This window comes from Setaria italica, chromosome VIII (genome assembly GCF_000263155.2).
Source record: "Setaria italica strain Yugu1 chromosome VIII, Setaria_italica_v2.0, whole genome shotgun sequence".
NCBI classification, from domain to species: domain Eukaryota; kingdom Viridiplantae; phylum Streptophyta; class Magnoliopsida; order Poales; family Poaceae; genus Setaria; species Setaria italica.
The window spans coordinates 4,194,912-4,213,098 of NC_028457.1; the positions used below are offsets into that span (position 1 = coordinate 4,194,912).

The 18,187-nt window shown below is 40.8% G+C and overlaps 2 protein-coding genes across 2 annotated transcripts; both read right to left on the reverse strand.

The window, feature by feature from the left end:
* Positions 1 to 6,621: 6,621 nt before the first annotated feature.
* Positions 6,622 to 11,835, reverse strand: LOC101764424 (CBS domain-containing protein CBSCBSPB3). Its single transcript, XM_004978751.4, has 14 exons — positions 11,551 to 11,835; positions 11,307 to 11,466; positions 10,614 to 10,746; positions 9,946 to 10,116; positions 9,446 to 9,524; positions 9,250 to 9,363; positions 9,085 to 9,151; positions 8,888 to 8,993; positions 8,746 to 8,804; positions 8,544 to 8,653; positions 8,343 to 8,470; positions 8,181 to 8,263; positions 7,847 to 7,936; positions 6,622 to 7,408 (listed from the first exon to the last, which is right to left on the reverse strand). The coding sequence occupies exons 1-14, from the start codon at positions 11,712 to 11,714 to the stop codon at positions 7,232 to 7,234; spliced, it is 1,641 nt and encodes a 546-aa protein (XP_004978808.1). The 5' UTR covers positions 11,715 to 11,835; the 3' UTR covers positions 6,622 to 7,231.
* A 1,632-nt stretch (positions 11,836 to 13,467) lies between these two features.
* On the reverse strand, positions 13,468 to 16,721 carry LOC101776319 (probable LRR receptor-like serine/threonine-protein kinase At3g47570). Its single transcript, XM_022829453.1, has 3 exons — positions 15,607 to 16,721; positions 14,069 to 15,180; positions 13,468 to 13,987 (listed from the first exon to the last, which is right to left on the reverse strand). The coding sequence occupies exons 1-3, from the start codon at positions 16,719 to 16,721 to the stop codon at positions 13,635 to 13,637; spliced, it is 2,580 nt and encodes an 859-aa protein (XP_022685188.1). The 3' UTR covers positions 13,468 to 13,634.
* Positions 16,722 to 18,187: the final 1,466 nt, after the last annotated feature.

Below are 18,187 nucleotides of genomic sequence, written 5' to 3' on the forward strand. Positions count from 1 at the left end.
TTTTTTAATAAGTTGAGGTCTGGAGCATGGAGCAACAGCGGCTAGGAATAGGGGAAATGCTTATCCTGAAAAAGACTAACTAGTGTAAAATCTTTGCTTGCTTGGTAGTCTCAAACTAAAAAAAATAAAGCTCCCAGTTCTTTGTTGTTTCTAAAAAAATATTAAGACAAATAAGTATCTTCTTATAAAGCAATCTATGAAGTTAAAAATAGCTATGAGAGTTCATCTTGTTTTCTTGTTGTCGTGAAACCACTACAAGAGGCCAAATAATTGTAGAGCACTGTGACTCAAAAGTCACTGTAGAGCACTATGACTCAAAAGTCAAAACCATACAGGACGGATGGAAATGCAACAACTTCTTCCACTGGACTCCTCTTGATCATAAGTATACGTTGTGTTACGTACATATAGTCGACATGTGTTAAACTTTCGACATGTTTAAACTTTGACCATCAATCTCTCTTAGAATATTTTTAAATGCTACAGGTAGTTTTTAAATATTATAGTAAGTTTCTCACATCTTTATAATCTCTTCTTAATTAGCTTCCATGTTCTGATGTTTGTGAGTTGTGACTAAGTACCATTTTAAGCATTTCATTTATACTTTTGTCTTCCTCCATATAACAAATGTACTCTTACTATTCCCTTCCCAATAATGCTAGAGATCTATTCCAAAAAAAAATAATGCTAGAGAAAAGTTTCCCCTACTTTTCTCACCAATATCAAAAGAAAAAAAAATAGACCAATGATGTAGCTGGTGGCTTGGCCTGCAGCCAGTTGCACGAACACTGATCAACACGCTCATCACCCTTTTTCCCGGCAGTGACACAACAGAGAGGGTACAAGAAACAGTTGGCTTCTGGCAAAATGCTGACCAAACAGGTTGTAGTACCAGCCACCAGTACCGGCCCTCCGGTACACAAAGCATTCAACCTCCGCACTGCGATCCCCGGGGGTTTTGTCGATGTGCCGGATGCCCACCAGGCCCCATCTCAAGCTGTGGCCTCAGCTGTGGTGTGGGCCTGCTAGCTTTTGTCACTTGAAGCTCACTCATTCACTCCGCTCAGCTGCCCATGCGCACCCCAACTAGGAATAGTATCCATCAAACATCAAACCACCCCTTGAATTTTTTGACACCAGGTCATTACCGAAAAGTGAGTCACCTAAAAAAGCTGGATTTACCGGACATATGGTGATTTGTTGTACCTAAATGTTTTGCTGTCGAGCAGAGTGCCAGAACATGGTTATGTACCTCAGATTGTATTATGTTTTTTTTAACAAATTGGCAGGAGCTCTGCCTTTCATTGTAGGTAGAAAGAAGAGTTTTTCAGAGTGCCAGAAGAGTATTATGGTTAAATATATGCTTTAATTTGATGAAGAAGAGAGCATGGACAAAAGGAGATCAGCTCACCACAATTTTCTCCACCGTGGTTCAATAAGTGAGGCATCATTAGGGCATACATCCTGCATCATCATTACAAAGTGGAGTCAAGTGAAACACTGAGCAAAATCCATGTGTTAGATCGGGGCGTTTTCTTCCCGTGTCTTATTTTTAGCACGTGTCACATCGAATGTTTAGATACTAATTAGGAGTAGTAAACGTAGACTATTTACAAAACCAATTACATAAGTGGAATCTAAACGGCGAGACGAATCTATTAAGCCTAATTAAGCCTAATTAATCCATCATTAGCAAATATTTACTGTAGCAACACATTGTCAAATCATGGACTAATTAGGCTTAATAGATTCGTCTCGCCGTTTAGATTCGTCTTATGTAATGGGTTTTATAAATAGTCTACGTTTAATACTCCTAATTAGTATCTAAACATTCGATGTGACGGGTGCTAAAAGTTTAGCAAGTGAAAGAAAACAGGCCCGTCCTGCACAACAATCAGGAAGCGAATCTGAGGATTGCCTTTCAAGTTACTCATCACAAAACCGTAGCGGTTGCACAAGATAAACAAAAAGAATCCATCATGAGATTCCATACTGTCTAGCTGGGCCATTACATCCAGATATACTAACAATTAACAATATATAAAAAGCTTACACAAAAGCTTCACTTGCAGTACATGCAACCCATGAGAGGCAGACACCTGACCTCTTTTTATGAGTTTTTTTCATAGTGCACTCATCAACTTCCATCACCATGCATGGATTGCTGGTGTCATTATCGGCCAATCAATCACATCAGAAAAGGGTTGCAAGTCCTTGTAATGGGGACAACACGAATGCAAAACCTTTGGGGAAAATGAGGAGCAAGCTAAGAGAATGGATAAAGGTGACAGGATGTAGCATGGCCGCATGGGAAAGTAAAGGTGACAGGATGTAGCATGGCCGCATGGGAAGCTAGGTGAGCACCTTAAAATTGACAGTTTACCGGCTCACGCACAGCAATGCATTGCTGCACACCATATTTGTCTTGCTGTTTTCAAAGGAAAAAGGATAGCTTGTCTTCTTCACGGGTTGTCGGCAGATCTGAATTTTGTTTGTTCTTTTGCAAGGTTGATTTTGATATACCTCCTGCTGAGGCAAAGGGAATGCAGCAAGATCTCGTGTCTCCAGAGTCCAACATTACTGTCATGATTGACTGACGGTCCCAGAGATCAGATCAGAGGTAGATTGGGGGTGTTTGGTTTCCCGAGCTAAAGTTTAGTCCGTGTCACATCAAATATTCGGAGGCTAATTAGGAGAAAATATAAGTTAATTATAAAACTAATTGCACATATAGAGGCTAAACGACAAGATGAATCTATTAAACCTAATTAATCCATCATTAGCAAATGTTTACTGTAGCAACACATTGTCAAATCATGAACTAATTAGTCTTAATAGATTCGTCTCACCGTTTAGCCTCCACTTATGTAATGGATTTTGTAAATAGTCTACGTTTAATACTTTTAATGTAAAGGGGGAGGAACCAAACACCCTCGAAATGTAAAGACTCTGTGAGTTTCATAACCCCTAAACAAATACACCGTGAGTTCATAGGGTTCAATTTCTCGCACAATCCTATCAATGGATACATTTAACGGACAAATTTAGAGACTTGGGGCAATGGATTCTAACCGAAACAAAACATTTAGTCAAGACATTTGATGGGCAAATTTATGTTCAAGGAAATATCAAAGCAATGAATGTTTGTATGAAAACAAAAAAGAATCTACTTTTAAAAAGATGATCTTTTTAAGAAGTAGGAAGGGGAAAATCCCCACTGGTTAATACCTATTAATATATAAGAAGAATTATATTTCAAATGGGAGGGCAGAAAAAAAAAGATTGATTTTCCAGGTTCCAGCCATTGTTGGTTGATGGAAATAATTATCTTTTTTCCTCTATGGACACAAAACAATGTCTACCTTGATTGGTTTCCTTTCCTGATAATAGATGACAAGTTAAACCAATTTAATTAAAACATAAGTAGGAGTACTACGAAAATTATTGTTGGCGGGGAAAATGTGCCTACACAATCTAACAAGAGGAGATTAAATCTCAACAATAAAGTTTGAGCTTTTTTACGGTACACAATACCTGTTAGTACATAGTATATATAAGATTTAACTGTTCATTATCATGGATAATTTAGTAATTATTACATTGTAAAATGTGATATTTCAAATGGAATAATCTTTTAGACTTTATGTTAGTTAAAAAAATATTATACGAAGCCATTTGTGTTTTTTTACCATGATACCATTATACTACTTACTTTACACGTGTATACTATCCATACCACAGGTGAAGTTTTTAGTAGTATATAATTAATTTGACTTTCGAATGATTTTATACCGTTACTTTTCGAACACTAGTATAACCTATTATTGTCTACCGTAAAAGAGCTCGTTTGTTTAGCATTGAGATGACTAGAATTTGCCTTTTATTTTGCAACTTTGAGGCCCGTTTGGTTCCCAGGACTAGTCACATCGAATGTTTAGATCCTAATTAGGAGTATTAAACATAGATTAATTACAAAACTAATTGCACATATGGAGGCTAATTCGCGAGACGAATCTATTAAGTCTAATTAGTCCATGATTTGACAATGTGATGCTACAGTAAATATGTGCTAATCATGAATTAATTAGGCTTAATAGATTCATCTCGCAAATTAGGCTCCATCTGTGTAATTAGTTTTATAATTAACTCATGTTTACCTCTAAAGATTCGATGTGATATGGACTAAACTTTACCTCAAGGATTCAAACACGATCGAGTGTTTCTTCAGCTACATCGTGGAATCCGCTGAGTGCAGTGGCCGTGGATTTAGGGCCTGTTTGGATACACACTCCTAAAGATTAGGACTCCCCTTTTAGGACACTTTTAGGACCTGTGCATCCAAATATGGGTCCTAAAAGTGCACTCATAACCTTTAGGAGGGTTATTTTCATTAGGAGGGCCAAGGCATCCTAATGGGTCCTTTTTCTCCTAAAAGTGGTCCCCAAACCCCCCTTTACCCCTGTTGCCCTCCCCAAGCATTTAATGGCGTGAACAGTAGAGGAGCAATTGGGGGTAAAAAAGTTATTTTCCCTCTAACATTCTAAATATTAGGATTCCATCCAAACAACCCTCTTCTAAATTTTAGGATTAACAATTTCTAAATCCTAAACTTCATGATAATCCTAAACTTTAGGAATTTGTATCAAACAGCCCTTAGCTGCGATGGCTGCATCGCTGCGTACGCATTCCGTTGTCTGATGGACAGGATCGATGTTCCTTTCCTTACTATAGGTATCTGTGCCGTCTTGTAGCTTGTACCATACTCCTCTTCGTCTTGCAAGCAAAGGAAAAGGCCGATTACCTCTCTCTCTCTTTCTGCTCTCGAGCAAAGAGAAATCCAAATTTCAAAGTAGTAGGTCCATCTATATCCATACAAAAAAAAAAGAAAATGGTATAGCTTACCCCTTTTTTCTAGAGAAAACCAACGAAATATCTCAGCATTGGATACCGGTAGAAGCATTGCGTCCTTGGTCGAAGTCCGGCTCAGAGTTTCCATTAAATATGTGCCTGAGCAGATGATTTGAAATTCATACCCAATTTTAGAGCTTCTACTACTTACCCTTTCAGTTTTTTTTTTGTTATTTGATATATTGTGGAATTTTTCACATTTTCGAGGTTTGTTAGTCTTTTACTTATTTACAGTTTTTACTATCATCATAAAATAAAATCATAATAAATCATAGTATTGTCGCCTTCCAAAAAAAATATATTTCAGAAAATGTCAAAAAAAAAAAATGCAGCCCACGGTTGCGTCAACCTGATTGGAGTCGCCGGTCTACATGTCAATCAATGCCAATGGCATGGCAAAGGTACGCTATCTCTTTTTGCATGTATGTGGGCATGTACGAGTACTGCGTTACATCCTGCCATCCTGGAGCAATAATCGACGACGACACGACCCATGCATCTTTTTGCAGCACGTATAGTCGCGTCAGTACGTGCATACGGTACCAGTGGCGGATCTGCAGGGGGTGCTGGGGGAGCAGCACCCCTGCAGGCCATGCACGTCCATGTACTATTAGCCTTTTAATTCTCAATTTTCGTACATAAAACATGAGGTTAAGGAGGTGTTTAAACTTTAGTTCCTATCTTACCGAATATTTAGATACTAATTAGAAGTATTAAATATAAATTATTATAAAATCCATTGCACAGATGGAGGCTAAACGGCGAGACAAATCTATTAAGCCTAATTAGTTCATGATTTGACAATGTGCTGCTACAGTAACATTTGTTAATGATGGATTAATTAGACTTAATAGATTCATCTCGCCGTTTAGCCTCCATATGTGCAATTAGTTTTATAATTAACTTATATTTAGTCCTTCTAATTAGCCTCCGAATATTCGACATGATACGGACTAAAATTTAGCCTAGGATCCAAACACGCTCTAAGTGCGAGCACCTCCTTTGAGGGATTCTCGCTCCGCCCCTGTACGGCACTACTCACTTCACTCATCATGGCTGGAGGAGAGTGAGCCGGTGAAAAAGCAGCTGCATTGCATTCCTGCTCACCTTGGTTAGGAACTGACAGTCTCTAATGTGGATGGTTAAAGATAACTTCACCGCTATTCAAGAGCATTCTACGCACGGTGATTTTTTTTCGCTACAGCTTCCTCCAGATCGTATAAAATTCACTTTCTTTCATGGGACCTCATATTAAAAAAAACATGAAGAAATCATAGGACCCAATTTTCGGCCTGCAATGTGGGGCAACATGCAGCAGCATTGACCATAGTGGGTAAAATAAAAGGGAACCCTAGCTTTTCAATCTTGTCCGCCACTACACAGGCTTTCGCAGGCCACGGTGAATAGTGCCTGCACTTGGATCCACTGCCTATCAGTATCTCACCCTGTGCGCCAGTCAAGACGAACAGTGCACGTGATCTTCAGCATTCAGGTTTTGTTTGTTTCATTGGCACTTTCAGAGTTTTCAGGCTCCAGTGCAAGCAACGCTAGCGTGTTGATCTTCAGATTGGATCAGTAAATCTAGCACACAAGCAGAATATTCTTCGGAGTTTAATTTTGCAGTAGCAGGTTGTCATGGAATAAACAGCAGGACAATAAAGATCAATGTTAAACAACCAGACATCTAAACTAAATTAACCTCACATCATCCACTGAGACAAAAACTGTTCTCAACATTAGGATCGAACACCACACAGGAGATTCATTCTTGGTTTCACTCTCACAGATGCATATACATGGTTATACAGCAAGTCAAATAAGAGTACTTGCAGCATCATATCACCACCAAATTCATGGTGACCAAGAAAGTAGTAAGAAACACAGGTTTCACGCAATTCGTGAAAACTATGAATTCCTGTGAAAAAAAAATGAATCTCGACCTTTGGGATCTGATTCCTACACAGGAGAGATTCAGCACTGGTTTTCTTACTCAGATGTATATACATGGTTATAGAGATTACTCGAGACATCACCGAATTCGTGGTGACCAAGAAATAGTCGTAAAAGGTACATGTTTCACTGTATATGCGATAGTGTGAATTCCCGTGAAATATAAACGGGAAGATACCATAGTTATAGGCTTCCTTCCCACCAAGTCTGAGCCAATTGGAAAACTTGACAGTCAGCTGATCCGTTTTGGGCCACCAATGCACTCAGTGCACTGTTGATGACCCTTCATTTCTTCACTCTTAGCCTTCTCAATGAGCCAAGGCGTGCAATCCTTCTAACTATGCATATTAGCTTTATACATCCCTCTTGAAATTTATGCTTTCGAGTGTCTCAAGTAAACCATCACAGCTACTCCTGTTAGAGCAATCGTGCAAGCCATCAGACCATAATGAACGTGCATCAATTGACTTCCATGGGACGATGCCAGCTCTGGCAATGGCTGTGTCACTTCCTTGTTGGGATCTGAGTCGTCAATATGCAACCTCAAGGCCTGAAATTGCAAATTTCATTTCAACTGTGAGGTAATGTGGTAAACAAATGCTAACTAGTAGACTGTTACTAAGCAGTCTGGCCCAATTTTTCCAGACTCTGAGTAAGTTCTAAGTTGGGCTTGTTACTTGGGGTCACTAGCCCACGGCAATTTATTCCAAATGTAGGTGTAAATAATATTTTATGTTTGCACATACATGGGATTGATATTTTTCTATATGGAAAACTGATAAACCTTAATATTCTTCAGAGAACAAATAAACTTAATATTTCTGTCCTCCCGGCTTCAATTTCGAGGCAGGCACAGCCAATCGTGCATATGGCTAGGTCATCCCCTATTTTGCAAAAGCATGAAAAGCAAATTGCAACTGTGTATGATAAATGCTCAAATGGCAGTACTTCAAGCAGACAAAAGGGATCCACATCAGAAAAGAAAGACCTTCAATCCAGATGATTTAGCATTGAACACAGCACCGGCAAGATCAGAATCTGTGGTCAGCAGCACCTTATCACCTTCATCATCTTCATACTGCATAGATCAACACCAAATTTTAGCTGGTACAATTGTAGTGTACACAACATTCCAGAAAAGCTGAGAGATTCAATTCAACAGTGCTTGACAATAACAGGATATCCAATGAAATACAAAATCTTTCATAAAGATTAAGTACAGTATCTAAAATTTGAACATCTGACATGGAACACCTAATTCTTCCCTTCTATATACCTATGCAAAGTTGGAAACATAGGGATGTCAAATTAGTCAAGCTTACCAAAAGTTGAACCGTGCTCTTTTCACTACCGATGCCTAACCTTTGCATTACAGAAGATATCAACTCATCTAAACTCTCAGACCCTGGAAGTGGAACAACTAAGCTGTTAGCTGAAGCAATCAACCACAGTTACCATTCACTAATGTCAAAGCCAGCACCTACCACAAGTAAATCTGTGCATACGTCCCTTTTGATCTTGAAGTTTAAAGGCAAATGAATTACCAACAGCAGGAGGATAAATACTACTCCTGCCATCCCCAGCTTCTGATGGCATCACTAAAGATAATTCACTGAACAAAGCAAAACTTCAGGTAAGCATTGCATTTCGGAGGAAAAAAAGAACACAGTAAATATTAACTAGACCTGTGACTATCAAAATCCTCATCTGGAGGCTCTAGAGCAAGAGCGGAGTCCCAGAATTTCTGCATTATTGTGTTTGCCGCATCATTTGCAGTCCCCGGACCTCCTTCAACCTTATATAAGATAAAAAACAGTTAGATGGACCAAGACTACTAGGAAAATTCATACAAAAGGGAGGGAGAGCATGGGCCATTGAGAGAGAGACCATTGAAATGGCTGCATGGGTAAGTTGTAGAACATCTAAGCAAGCAGCGACCCGCCCATCTGTTCACAGGGGGAAAAGAAATCAGATACTCAATATAAATACCAAAGGAGGAAACTTTAGACTGAGAAGCATACGTGCTGACCTCCATCAAGAACAGGAATATGCAAAAATTTGCCATCATGCATGATATGTAGAGCATCAAGGATTGTCGTGTCTAATGTAGCACAGTCAGGGTGTGCAGTCATTACCTGGAACAGAATGGTAACATACACTGAGTATACAATGAATACGAGCTCCAACACCTTTTGAAATAAAGAATCATAGATCTATAGAAGAAACCTTTTCTACTAGAGTTAACTCAGGAGAAAGTTTTTGCGCCACAACCCGCATAAGCACATCCTTTGAGCTGAGATTCACAACAATATATCCATGAGTAACTTGGGAAAAAATCTAAAAAAATGGCAACATCAAACTTAAGAAAAATACAATAAGTGGAATACTTACGTAAAGATTCCTTGCAGGGAATTTCCGGCAGTGATAACCACTGAATTAACTCGTAACTCACGCATTTTCTGGGTTGCTACATAAACAGGATCTGAAGGTGAAACAGTTGCTACTCTGCAAGCAAATATATAGATGTAAGCACCTTTTGCTAAAAATCTACAGAAGGATGACAAATCAGAGAAAAGTAATCATATACTTTGTATTCTCCGTGATAATGGTTGATAAAGAAGGTTTAAACATCCGCTCTCTCAGAGTTTCTATGAGATTTTGTGAAGCTGCATCCAAAAACAGTTAATTCACTGGAGAAGTACTTTTAAAAAGCTAGTTAAGTACAACTAATTGGAAAATACATATACAATATACATTGTAATATTCAAGTTCATATTAAAAGGCTTTATTTCAGGTGATTATAAAGGTCAAACATTTTAATTTTGGAACAGCTTGATTGTATTACCTACTGATTTGTGTACGGCTAAAATATGCATGCTCACATGTTCATCTAATTCTTACTTGCGCATTGATGCACATCTAGTGAGAAAGAATAATAAAGCAATAGCTGGTATGTATGTATGTATGTATGTATGTATGTGCATGTTCTCGTGTTAAAGCTAATGTGTACTTGTGCATTGATGCACATCTGGTGAGAAACAAGAAGAGGCATGAATAAAGCAATAACTGACACAACAATATACATACCTGAGATATTGCCCCCTAACTGACGCTCAACCCCTTCTACAGCAGCCGCTAGTGCACTTCCTTGCTCTGCTGCCTTTTCCAGTCTTGATATCGCATCATAGAGGCATTTTGCAATGTCCAGCATCGCAATAACCTCACCATTTTCCACAACTGGAAGGTGTCTAAATTTCCCTAAAACAAGAAAAGACCATATTAACTTTAGTGAGAGGAACGACGTATCTTGAAATAAGTTTATTCAAAGAACATGAAAACAATCAGCACTCGCATATGCAGCACTAAAATGTCCTCTTTGTCCTTATAAAATGCAGGAGCAATGCAAGTTCTGTCATTACAACCTGCCCCACCCATCTAGAGTAATATAGCAGCTAAGATACAGGATAATCTGCTAAAGTAAGCCCCAAGTCATTTGCAATAAGTATGAACTGAACTATGAATTTCTACTAGTAAGAAAATTAGGTTTATTCAACTTCCTGTAACAATAAACATGGCAATTTCTAGATTTTCATTATTTCCTTTCTAAATTGTAAAGATAAGTTCACAGCAATCAATGTATAAAGATAACATAGGGCTCTTCATTTCAAAATATTTTCTGGATTTCTTTTAGGTATCTGAGCTAAACATAAATATCACTAGGGGGATGCAATAACTTGAGGGAAGGTCACATATACCTTGGACCATTTTCTGCAGCGCCTCAATAGCAAGTGTGTCAGACATGACATACAAAGGGTCCCTTGTCATGATCTTGGAGATGATAGTTTGCTCAACCCGCAGGCCCTCGGCAATCACCCTCGTGGCTATGTCCTATATCACAGTTCAAAAGAAAAGAATGAAAAGAGAAAGTACATACTTTTAGTAGTAGCTACATACTGCTGGATGCCTGGATTAGTGTCAGATTTGTCCAAAACAAACACAGATGAAAGCATAACTAGTCAAATGCACTAAATGCAATGATCCAAGCAGTGACATTCGAACAATACACCAGCTAGCGATATTTAACCCAAATGTACCAAGGTTCAGCTCCAAAACAGTATGAACATGAAAAGTGGCATCAGTTTCAAATTTCAAGTTCAAGCACCATAACTTAAAACAAGAAAAAAGGAACAAATAAAGAAAGTCAGAATCTAAAGTTGCAATGGTGCATAGTGTCCAACACTAAAGAATTGCTTTATCTGAAGGCACTTGATTGAGACACAAGCAAGCTTTTTATGGGACCAAGTGGAGTACAATCAAAGCAGCTACTACTATGCAATGACATTTTAATCTAAAAAGCTCCAACCTTTTAAGCTCCAAACCACTTACCAGCCAATCATAATACCAAGCACCGTAAACTGGAAACAGATTCAACTGAAGGAACAGGATACCTTGTCCGTTACGATGCCGGAGAGCAGGCCGTTGGCGTCGGTGAGCAGCACGGCGTCGACCCGCCTCGCCGCCATCCGCCTGCACGCCTCCGAGACCGTCGTCCCCTCCGGAATCGTCAGCGCTTTGGACAGCCGAAGCTTCTTGACCGTCCTCTCCCCTCTGACGAAACCCACCAAACATATCAGTGACAGCTGAAGCGTAGAGCGGACAATCCGAGGAAGTGGAAAGCTTTGAGGGATTTACGAGGCATGGTCGGGGGAGGCGGACTTGGCAGAGACATTTCCGTTGCCGTTGGCGGCGGCGGCGGCGGCGGCGGCGGTGGGATCATCGGACCTGCGGGAGGACGCGACCGACGGCGGCCGGCTTCGCGTGCGGCGGTTCAGTCCCACAGCGGCGGCGGAGCTCATGACTGGGGGCGGCGGATGCTCGACGGGGTAAGGACGCGGGGGCGGCGGCGGCGGCGGCCTGGAATATTGGAGGGGAACGATCGCCGGTTCTTTGGGCTTCTTGCCCTCCTCGCTTGTGGGGTCCTTTTTACATTTCGGTCCCTCGCATACTAAAAAATATAAACAATTTCCCTCCAGCCTTTGCATCGCATGGGAAACATATGGGTCCATTTGAACATCAGGAAACCCGAAATGATTTTAAATTCATATGATAGCATTCTATATTCTTGCAGTAGAATAAAAATACTAAATTTAAATAAGAAATCCTTGATATTCGAATTGGAGTTTTCAACATTAGTGCATGAGCTGACAAGAGTTTGTCTTCTTGAATAACTCTTGTGGTAGAAGAAAAACTCAAATTTAACAAGAAATTTTTTGGTATTCGAATTGGAGTTTCCAATGTTTATAAATATGTTAGTCAATGATATTTGTTTCTCTACCATGTGTTTGTGGGGACAACAGTTTGTTTTCTTCGATAACAGACCCAAATTTTGCAAGATTTCTTTTCTTTGCAAGAAATTGAGCAAGATTTGGCAAGACAATAACATGCCTAAAGCTCGATGAATTATTGACCAACTTATGGTACATGTGCCTAGGGCCTACATTAATTTTGAGAAACAATCGATGATGCTCACTTGGCTCTTTAAGTTTTGGTATGGATGCAAAACCATTATAAAATGCTATGGCTAGTTACCCACTAACAAAGTCTAGAACTGATGCAATTTATTGCATCAATGCTTGCTTGAGCGAGAATTGTGGAATATGAGCATAGTTTGTGGTTAAGGTATGCTATGGATCCGAGGAAGTGGGACTAGGGAATAGAATTTATATTCGGTTTATAGTTTTTGTATGTACTTCATACATGTTCCCTCCATGAAACAACTTATACCGAACTCAATACATATAAAAGGTAAAAGTGAATATATTGTCTTTGATACATGATACCCTAGTCTTAACTTAAAAGATTGTAGTAAAGCAGTAAGCGATAGTTTGGATGGTTATACCCTCAGCCCACCAGGGATCAAGCCTAACACATTCAACGAGAAATTTGAATTTTTGCCATTCCAAATAATGAGCTTCGCAAAATTGCCACACAAATATGGAGTTTGGATAGAAAAGTTGTTCTCGCTCGAAATGGAACGAGAATTTGAACAGAGAGGACTCAGCTCGAAATAGCATCATAACCGATGGGGGATTAAGCGAAATGTCGCGCGATGCGTCCTCCCAGTTTTCTTTCAATGTTGACCGCAATGCGTCGACCGACGTGGAGCTCGCGCCATTGTTAGGTGGACTAGGCCCTGCTCGCGTGTGGGGCCCAGGGGTTGGCTGGAGGCGCCTGGTCGCTCGTGCGCTAGCCGTTCCGACTTCCCGGTGGCCCGACTGTCGAATCTTCCGTTGCGCGGTGAAAAGAAAAAGATGTCCAACCAAAAACCCTCGACATCCACGTGCGTGTGTGCATGGCAAGGGGAGACCGTGACGTCGCGTTGTTGCCACGTAGGATGCGGCAACCAATGAAAGAAGCGGGTGGTGAAAAGGCTGTTGAAAATTGCAACCCGCTCACTACTCACTATGGCGGGCCCGTGTTCACCCCACTGATGGGCCCTATCTAGCCCAACATGACCTCCGAAATTCTCTATCCATTTCACAGTACACCAACTCATATCACACCAGACAGAGAATTTCCGAAATCATAACAGGAACAAATGAGCGACGCCGACGAGGTATGAGAACTAAGGAAAAAGAATAGGCAAAATGCAGCAAAAGTTCAATTTCCAGCTGATGTTGCTCTTCTACAGTTCTACTGCATCAGAAACAAACGAACAGAACAGAAAATCAGACACAGCATACAAATAAGGGCGATCAGTTACTGGGCAGCGCTCTTCATTGTTGCTGATGTCGTTTTTCGTGATCCTTTTTGATCTTCTTCAGTTTGGACACCACACTACTCATTGACATCCTTTGTTCAGGCGAGTCACTTGAGCAGAGCAATCCCAGCTCTAATATTGGCAAAAGAGAATCATTCAGGTTGCAGGTAGAAGAAGCTTCCCGCAGGAGCTGGTCATCTAGAACAGATGCAAGTTCAGATGGAAATGCCTGATGAACCCACTGCCTGATGCTCAGTTCTCCATCAAACATCGGATCCGTGGGTCTCTTTCCGATGAAAACTTCAAGGAGCATGATCCCGTAGCTGAACACGTCACTCTTGCGTGATGCCTTTCCTAGAGATCCATACTCTGCTCAAGAGATTCAAAAAATGGAGATTTAGCATGATCGATCGCCACCTGGATTAGCAAGAATACAAAATGGTTTCGTACCTGGTGCCATGTACCCAAGTGTTCCAGGCATGGTTGCGGTGATCATGGAGTTTTCATCACCCAATAGAAATCTCGCTATTCCAAAGTCCGCTACATGCGCTGTCATGTCATCATCAAATAGCACATTGGTAGGCTTCAAGTCACAGTGCAGGACCACCTCGTGGTGCTCATGGTGTAGATACTCCATCGCCATCGACACATCTAGCATGATATCGAGCCTCTTGAGGAACCCCAAGTGCCTTCTGCCTTCAGCGTGAAGGACCGTATCCAGGCTTCCATTGGGCATGTACTCAAGCACCAATATTCTAAGATCCAGGTTGGAGCAGGTGTTTAGAATCTTTATCAGATTCCTGTGTCGAGCCATGCGAAGCACACGGCACTCAGCATCGAAGCTTCTAATTGCTTGTTCCTTCTGCATGTCAAGAACTTTTATTGCAACCACCAAACCGGTGCTCAGTTGGCCCTTGAAAACTTTTCCAAAGCTACCAGTCCCCAACAGGTTATTGTCAGAAAAATTATCACTGGCGCGAACAAGCTCATGGTAGGAGATTAACCTATGTCTCATGACATCACTTGGATCAGCAACAGAGGCATGGACTCTCTTGTTTTTGAGTTTCCTTTTGATCATTAGGTAAACACAGAGAACAATAGAAACAGATGCTATGGTGGCAGCAGGGAGTAGAAATTTTAGCAAATGTCTGTCAGTTGAGTCATACTTCTCAAGACATGGTGAAAATCCTAGACGAGGAGAACCACATAGGCCAGCATTCCCAATCAGTGATGTCAAGGTGATGTTTGAGAAAATGCCTCCCTCTGGTATCTTGCCTTCTAGCTTATTGAAGGAGAGATTCAAGGTCGTCAAGGAGGTGAAATTGGCAAGAAACATGGGAATGGTACCAGATAGATTGTTGGAGGAGATATTGAGTGATGCTAAGCTGGTCAGCTCTTGGAACGAATCTGGGATCGTGCCCTCAAATGAGTTGTGTGATAAATCTAGCTGAGCGAGCATCCTAAGCTGTCCAAATGAATCAGGAATTTTTCCAGTCAAAATGTTGGAAGATATTTCAATTTGATTTACCAGTTTTAGTCCACTAACATCAGCTGGTAATGCTCCAGAAAAATAATTGTTAGAAAGATACAGTCCGACAAGTTTATCCAGGTGGAATAAGCTAGCCGGTATTGTTGAATTTAAGTGGTTATTGGACACCGCTAAATATTGTAGCTTGGTAAGGTTGCCAATGCTATTGGGTATAGAGCCAAACAATTTGTTTCCATGGAGATACACCCTTTGTAAGCTTCTCATCATACCAATTTGTGTTGGGATAGGGCCTGACATGTCATTGCCCAAAATATTAAGGTGCACAAGATTTTGCATCGACGTGATCGATTCTGGTATTGCTCCCGTGAGTAGGTTTTTGCGAAGATTAACGCTGTCAAGACCACTTAAGTTTGCCAAGGTTGATGGAAGCACACCTGTTATCTTATTGTTGTTCGCATAAAACATACGTAATTTTGTAGACAGGTTTCCCACATGGTCAGGGAGTCCCCCACTGAAAGAATTTGAAGTTATGTCAAGCACCTGGAGTTGTCTACAGTTGGAAAGGGAGGACAGGAAGTCAAGGTTTCCGTTCAAATTATTATCTGACAGTTCAAGTGTGTTCAGAGCTCGGATGTTCCCAAATGTTGCTGGTACTGGTCCAGACAACTGATTTTTTTGCAGAATAAGGTCAGACATCTTAGATAAATTTGTGAGACTGGTTGGTATTGGACCTGCTAGCTGGTTGTTTCCGAGATGCAGAATCGAGAGTTCTCTCATTAGGCCTAATTCAGTTGGAATGTCACCGGTCAGGTTGCAGAAAGAGAGGTCTAGTTTAGTAAGACCGGTAAGGTTGCTAAGAACAGCTGGGATAGATCCAACAAGGTGATTTCTTCCCAAGAAAATAGTTTTGAGCTGTGACAGTTCAGCCAACCACGTTGGCACAGTATCACAGAAAGAATTGTGGGTCAAAGAGAGAGTTTGCAAGCGCTGGCACGCTGAAAGCTCTAGTGGTATCCCACCTGCAAAGTTGTTTTGTTCCAAGATTAACTTCCGAAGCACCGGTAGGCTAAAACTTTGATTGCTAGGAATCGACCCAGTTAGATTGTTATGTCCGAGTGACATGAATTGCAGCAGTGACATGTTGAAAATGGTACTAGGAATGGCGCCTGAGAGGCCATTTTTATGGAGATCTAGTTTCCGAAGCCGAGACAGCCTACCAAGATCGGCGGGAATTGTGCCGGAGAGGCTGGTGTTTATGAGGTTGAGCTGCATGAGGAAAGAGAGGTTACCGAGATGTGGGCTGAGCTCTCCTTGCAATGGCACACTTCTCAGCGACAGCGCAGTAACGCGCTGCTGAAGCTGACTGCATGACACGCCGATCCAGCGACAGAAGGACACGTTGGTTGTCCAGTTTCTGGCAAGGATGCCGAGAGGATCCGAGAGCTGAGCTTTGAAAGCCAGCAGCGCGGCGAGGTCAGTGTCGCTCCCGTTGATGTTGGGAGTTGGACTTGGGCCTGGGGAAGAAGAAGAAGCAGAAGCGACACCAGTAACTAGAACGGACAGTGAGATGGCCAACAATTGCACCAGGATGAACGAGCTGCTTGCAGTGGCCATCGGATGATTGGAGCGTGCCAGGCTTATTTAGTTGTTCAACGAGAGTGTGTTGTGGTTCATATCTATGACCAGCTACGCAGCAACGTTTTATAGGAAAGTAGCTTGACTATATTATTTTTCCCTAGTTAATTTCCAAATTTCAGCTTTCCTTGAAAAAAAAACAAATGTCAGATGACCATATTGGACGCTTGCCATCTGGGCGTGTTTGGCTAATATGTTGACTAATTACCTGTTGCCGGCTATAAAGGAATGAAGAAAGAAAGACTTGTTCTGGTATAGCAGTACTTCCTGACACCTGGCTACTCGTAATGCCTCTAGGTCTGCATCGAGATAGACGTGCCCGTACTTAATTCCAGGTCAGTCAAAGTCTTCAAGGGTCCAACAAAAGATATATGTAAGAGCCTGCAGATTCTCACCTAATACGAACAGCAGGATGAGTGTGCACCTTTGATTAAGCCCTTGTTCTCTTACCTCCAAACTCCCAACTTTGGCACTATGCAAAAAGAAGATTCCCCATCACATCAAACTTGCGGTACATGTATGGAGTACTAAATGTAGATGAAATTAAAAACTAATTGCACGGTTTTGTTATACTTTGCGAGACGAATCTTTTAAGCCTAATTAGTCAATGTTTGGACAATAATTCACAAATACAAACGAAACGCTACAGTGTTGCTACAGTATTTTGGCACCTCCCAAATTCGCCGGCTGCAGTAGCTGTCGATCCTCAAGCACCAGCAGCATGAAGCTTGAAGGCAAATGAATTACCAGCAGGCTGTCGCACTCTAAAAATTTTAAATTTTAGAATGTGATTAAAAAGAATAAATAAACAACGAATTTCTCGTAATTTTAAAATTTTTTCCCAACATTTATTTTTTTACAGAAAATTTAGTATAGAAAAATAATTGATTATTTCTAAATTAAATAATGTTGTTCTGTATCTGTGCATTCATGCCGATGCATCATAGTGTGTTTTGAGTGGAAATATTTTAATACGTTTAGACGATATTCAGACCCTTCTGAGAATTTTCCAGCTTTTTTTTGAAATTTATTCTCCTTTTTCTAGAGCTAAATTCAATTTTTGGAAGGCTCTAGAGTCCTTTTCACGAGTTCCAAGTATTTTATTTGGACTCCTCGTGTCCCAATCTATCTCTAGAATTTTTCCTAAAATTTTTGGACTATTTTTCGTGAATCAAAGAATTATCTGGAACTTCTAGATTTTTTTGTTCACGGGAAATATATTCCTATCAGTTTGGGTCGAGCCCATGGGCTCGACCCGCGATGGCCCTCTAAAGCCCATCTGGGCCCAAGAGCTGCCGCACCTAGTAATAATTCAGACAAGCATTGGGCTTGAGAGGGAAAACAAAAAAAAGGAATACAAAGGAAACATTAACTAAACCTCTGTCTATGAAAACCCTCGTGTGTATGCTCTAGAGCAAGAGTAGAGTCCCAGAATTTCTGCATTA